This window comes from Juglans microcarpa x Juglans regia, chromosome 1D (genome assembly GCF_004785595.1).
Source record: "Juglans microcarpa x Juglans regia isolate MS1-56 chromosome 1D, Jm3101_v1.0, whole genome shotgun sequence".
Taxonomy (NCBI): domain Eukaryota; kingdom Viridiplantae; phylum Streptophyta; class Magnoliopsida; order Fagales; family Juglandaceae; genus Juglans; species Juglans microcarpa x Juglans regia.
The window spans coordinates 49,218,184-49,224,183 of record NC_054594.1 but is presented as its reverse complement, the minus strand read 5'-3'; the positions used below and the strand labels follow the sequence as shown (position 1 = coordinate 49,224,183).

Below are 6,000 nucleotides of genomic sequence, written 5' to 3'. Positions count from 1 at the left end.
TATCGCTAAAAGACCGATTCGTGAGGATCACACATCTCACCAAGTAGTGTGAATTTCATGCACCACTGGATATTCTCGCCTCTACAAACTGGACACAGCATACTTGGAGTTACTCCCGGTTCGATTAACATTCAACTTGTTCGGATTGAATAATAAGTTGAGTTGAGATGATTTATAAATAATAATAAAATTATTAATTAAATAAGATGATAGGAAATAAAATTAAAATAATTTATAAATAATAATAAAATTATTAATTAAAATTAAATAATATAAGTTGAAATGAGAATTTAATCTATGCTATTATTATTTTTTGGTTTAAAACCTATTAAACGAAAGCCTCCCATCCGCTGTGTACAATCTTTCGCAACTCACTTAATAATTCCTCCCACAACTTCGCAATATATATACTCTCTTAAATCACCGACACCAACTAGATTCCCTCCCCATCACAGCCAACCTGTGGCTCGATCTCTCTCTGGAACGTTAACCCACTTAATTCGACGGGGGTGTCTCACGCGCAAACCTAGAGCCTCCCGCGCCACCACCTATGGCCTCGGCACCGACACTCCCTATGTCGAATCCCCCGCAATCATCCCAGCCCCCAATCTCCACGCCCGCCTTCCGAGCGTTCGTCTCGCGGCTCTTCTCCTCAATCCGCCACGGGTTCTCCCATCGCCGTCCGTGGTCCGAGATGGTAGACCGGAGCTCCATGGCCCGACCAGATTCCCTCACAGAGGCCTACTCCCGGATCCGCAAGAACCTCTCCTACTTCCGCGTCAACTACCTAACCCTCCTCGCTCTCGTCCTCGCCCTTTCCCTCCTCTCCCACCCTTTCTCCCTCGTCGTCCTCCTTTCCCTCCTCGCCGCCTGGGCTTTCCTCTACGTCTTCCGGCAGTCCGACCAGCCTCTGATCGTTCTTGGACGTACCTTCTCCGACCGGGAGACCCTACTCGGCCTGTGTCTCCTGACCGTCATCGTGATCTTCCTCACCAGCGTCGGATCCCTTCTGATCTCTGCGCTGATGATCGGCTTCTCCATCATTTGCGCACACGGTGCGTTTATGGTTCCCGACGATCTCTTCCTCGACGACCAGGAGCCTGCCAATTCCGGATTCCTCTCTTTCCTCGGCAGTGCCGCAGCCTCCGCTCCCGCAGTCGCCGCGCGAGTGTGAACCGGATCTTACCTAGCTCGCCACATGTAAGGTTGGTTAGCTGTGAAATTGATTGCTATACGTTCTTCTGTTTGTAATTGTAGTGAGGGACTTGGAAGGTTCATATGCTTGGGAAATTCCGACGAATGTTAGGGGTTTTATTATATTTTAATTATACCCCTCATTCATACAGATTGGATCTGAATTGTGCTATTTTTAGATCTCATTTAAGGAGACTTGTATGGCTTACTAGATCATAGTTCTGCTAATTTTGATTTTTCAATTAATGCAGTTCTGTCACTTGTACCATAGTAAACTGGGTATTTGTTGTTGAACATTATCATTTATCCTTATCTGAAAGTTCCAATGCATGTTTTGGCGCATTGGATAGATAGCAACGATGTGGCAGTAAAGTGATATTGTATGCTGACCGAAATTGGAGGACTGGTTTGCTAAGTGCTTAACTTGGCATTGACATCTTTTTTGGTTTTTTTTTCTTGGTGAGTTATTTTCTGGACAGAAAAAATCTATTCATCATCCCAATTCTCATCATACTCTCATCATCTCATGATGTGGTATTAGAGGATAGGTTCACAAGTAAAATATAATAAATAGTCTTCAATCATCTGATGCCACATCATGGGATGATGAGAGGATGATGTGAATTGGGATGATGAGTAGAATTACTCAGGTTTAAGTCTGGTGACAATAATATTCTACAACTAGCAATTCATTTTTTTTCAAACTGACCCATTTGCTATCTATTATTTGATTGACTAATCCTTTATATTGGAATGGATGAAGGGCCAAATGTTTTGGCAATTCCTCACGGGGATGAATCAAGATAAATTTGAATCAAAGCTCTAGATTTTCATTCACCCTTGCTGTAATTATATCTCGGGGTTGCAGCAATAACTTGGTATATCTACCATAGGACTATTAACTAAAATATGTCTGTGGCTAACTAATTGGCCTGTCTATCCTCTTTGTAAACTATAAATGTTTCATAAGTAGTTGTTTTCTTCTATTGTTTAACCATAGACAAATAAGAGTGAGGTAATAGGTTGGGACACCACCTTACCGATAAAAGAAGATTAACCTACAATTCTCTTATAACTCTATATTAAACGAAGGGCAATTTATAAAGTTGAAATTCATTTCTAATGAAGTGGCATGCTTGATTTGGTTGATTGTAAAATGGGTTGTAAAAGAGTTGTGAGAGGGTTGTAGGCGTATTATTATTCTAAAAAAGGACACCACCTCAACCCTTAGTTTGGGTGTTGTTATCATTTTGCCTACTATCCAATGCAGGCTGGTATGCTTGGGTTAGAAAATTGTTGATTAAGTTTTTAGAAAAGGTTGAAGATGTAGTTTTATTGGATTTTGCAAAAGTTTTGAGAATTGTTTGAATAAATATTTGTTAAGATATGATTTATGTTGAGGTTGGTGAAAAGTGAACAAGGAGATTTTGAAAATTTGTTTGAATGTAGTTTTTTTAGAGTTTTTTTGGGTTTTTGTAAAAGTTGTTTTGGTTTTTGGTGCATTTTACCTTTTCACTTAAATTTGGCAAATGGTTAGATGAGAAGTCTTTGGGGAAATATATATATATATATATATATATTTTGGATTTAAAGATGTTCGCATTGAAGATGAAAACTTTTGCTAAAAAATTTTGAAACTTTTTGGGTTCCCAAACATGCACTAGCCAGTTAGATTCATGCCGCTCCAACACTCTGGAAGTTTGAAGCAGGTGTTGGTGATTGACTCTTGCAAACTTCTAGCCAATGCTGCCCAGATTTGACCGATAAAGAACTGATTTATGGTTTTATTTTGGTTCAGGTTGTATTGATTTTTACCTGATAGTTTAGGAGAGACATATGATGCAGAATATTGAGGCATATTAGCTGGTGTTTAATGACGTTTCATGCCAAATGATCATTTGATGTTTGAATTTAACTATTTTGGGGGCAGAATCGCCCCGATGCAAGTTCTTAGAACCTGTTTACTAATTTTATTCGGACCCAGTCTGTAATTTCCCCCGAGTAGGTGGACTGCGTGTGTTAAGCATGCTTGTCTCCGTATATTAAGCATTAATATTTGAAATTGATAGTCCGTGTTGAAATCAATAGAGGCGAAGACCTAGAGAAATGCGGGAAACTCTAAGATTGACCACTCTCGTATGCTGTAATGAAGATTGCTGCTGAATTTCTTTTAACTCAACATGATGGGATCATTTCTCTCGGTGCAAATAATTACAATGGATTATTGGATTAGAGGAATTTTATCTTTAATTATCTGAGGTGCATTTGCAGAAATTTTGTTGAGAATTTGTGGACTCTCGAAATTAGTTGAGATTTTTTTTTTTTTTTTTCGGACAATCGGTGCCATAAAAAAATTGATGTTTCGCCGTCTGTGCATGAACCAATAAAAGAGGGGACTTTGTTTTTATATATTTTTATTTTTTGGTAATATGGTTTTCCGGACACTTAGTGTATTCTTTCGTTGTTTTTGTTTTTTAAGTGGATTTTCTGCTTCTATTCCTTTATATACTTCATTTATTTTTTAATTAGTTGAGTTATCCGTAAGTGACGCCCCCTTTCCCCAAATATTGAATTCACAGGTCACTTTGCATTTTGATTAGGAAATAGAATGTTCCCATCCCAATAGATGCAGCAAGTTTGGCCTAATAAGCTTGTCCCGCCAAAAAAAAAATAAAATTAATTTTTGCATTCCATATTATGAAGTTATTTTTAGGGGTGCTACTTGCACCATATGGTGCGGGGGCACTCCCTCCTCGCCCTTCGCCCCGCATGGGAAGGGGGTGGGATTTCGGCACCCGCCCCCGTGGTGAGGGGTACCCTATCTGGGTATTGAGAGCGGATACCCTATCCATCCACTCCCCCACACCTCTAAATGTGCCATGGGCCCAAAGTTGTTTCTGGGCCCAAAATGGCCCATAAGTTTTTTTGGGCCCATTTCAGTATTTCTAGGCCATTTTGGGTCATCAATAGAAAAAAAATGTATAATTTTAAATTTTTGAAATAAAAATAAATTGAATTTACAGTAAAAAAAAAACAAATTAAGAGAAAAAATATTAAAGAAGTACTACTAATACTCCTAAGTCCTAACTCTTAAACTATTACAATTTACAATAATAGAATTTATAATAAGACTATAATAACTAAACTATTACAATAATACAAATTAAGATAAAACAATTACAAACATAAAAATGACATTATGATTGTATCAACATTACAAAGAATTGAATATGTAAAATCTAAATATAATTGTCAATTGAACATAAATGAAAAAAGTGACAAAGGGGAACATTGAAGTTGAACTTGGACTTTGATATTTGGGGTGGGTGGCCTAGGCCAAGGGTGGAAATTGAATTTAGTGCTGTCTGTTGTGAGTCGCGAGATCATAAAATCTAAAACATTAACAATTGAATAAGAAGATAAATTAAAATTTTAAACAAGAAACAAATTTAAAAAATTACAAATTAAAATCTGACTAACCAAGATGAGATGATAGGAGATCAAGATGCGACATTGAGAATATATTATTTGAAATTCAGCTTGGAATTAAGATTAAGGCTTGAGGTGCGCATATGTTAGTAAGATTATAAAAACAATTAAATACAAAAAAATAAAATAAAACAAATGCGAAAATAAATTAAGGGATAATACAAATTGTACAAATCTATAGCAAATGGCAATGGTGGGTCGAGGTCCAATATGGTGAAGTCATATTACAGCAGAGGTAAAAGTCGTATCATGCATGGCTACAACAATTAAATTTGAAAGTAATAATTTAATACTGATTAAATGAATATAAATAAAATAAATCAAAATAATAAAATGAAACATTGAAATCAACGATTATCAGATCCAGGCTGATCACCACCCTCATTCTCACCAGCCTCATTAAAGTTAAGAACATCCGGAACATGAATTTGAGTCCCTTTGATCCAATTCTGCGTGCAAATCAATACCTCTACCACTGTAGAGGATAAAGAATTCTGGAATGGATCCAATATGCGCCCTCGAGTACTAAAGATCAACTCTGAGGTTATGATGCTAATAGGAATGATCAAAATACTACGAGCTATCTCCAAAAACGAGATACTTCATTGCATTAATCTTCCACCAAGCAAATATATCAAATCATTATGTATATGGAAGAAGATCCCATGCCAAATATCGGTATACCTCTAACTTCGTCTTTGTAGATTGACGGACTAGTTGAGGGTTCTGTGAGAGGCTTTGGGCCCACACCATCCTACATTTTTTTCACGCCTTGAATTTTGGAAGAGGCGCTGGAGTAGGTGTAAGTACTCTACCATTCTTGATCACAGTAAACTTATCAAATAATCTACCGTGGATGTGTCTAACTATGCCCCCAATAAGCTTAGTCCATGCGACCCCGTGCACAAGTCCCAAACCACATACCATGCCATCAGTCTTGAGTTGGGGGTCAAGAACAACAACCAAATATAACAAAATATCGGTTCTACCTAAATCCTCCAATACTTGTCATATTTGACCCTTATCATCAATGTCATCTCCCGCATCCTAGTATGGTCACTCATGCATATTTCTTCCAATTCTTTTTTCATCCTATATATATGTTGAGTGAACTCATTGGATGTAGGGTATAAAAAACCATATGTTTTCAATGTCACCTCGTAGAAAAGTCTTAAAAACTCTACAAAGATAGCAACCACCTCCTAGTCATTATCACTAGGTTTTCATAATTCTCAGTGCTCATCAAAATATATGACATATTGAATGTCTCAATCACCGAATAATTCAAAAGCTGTCTTATATTCTTGGGTCACCTCC

General features: G+C 37.5%; 1 protein-coding gene and 1 long non-coding RNA gene across 2 annotated transcripts; one reads left to right on the top strand and one right to left on the bottom strand.

Moving 5' to 3' along the window:
• Nucleotides 1–361: 361 nt before the first annotated feature.
• Nucleotides 362–1,464, top strand: LOC121267410 (PRA1 family protein B1-like). The gene has a single exon (XM_041171276.1). It carries the CDS (start codon nt 551–553, stop codon nt 1,172–1,174), a length of 624 nt encoding a protein of 207 aa, XP_041027210.1. The 5' UTR covers nt 362–550; the 3' UTR covers nt 1,175–1,464.
• A 2,943-nt stretch (nt 1,465–4,407) lies between these two features.
• LOC121267421 lies at nt 4,408–4,935 on the bottom strand. The gene is made up of 2 exons (XR_005940990.1): nt 4,675–4,935; nt 4,408–4,525 (listed from the first exon to the last, which is right to left on the bottom strand). It is a non-coding gene; the product is annotated as an uncharacterized LOC121267421 (long non-coding RNA).
• Between the last annotated feature and the right edge of the window lie 1,065 nt (nt 4,936–6,000).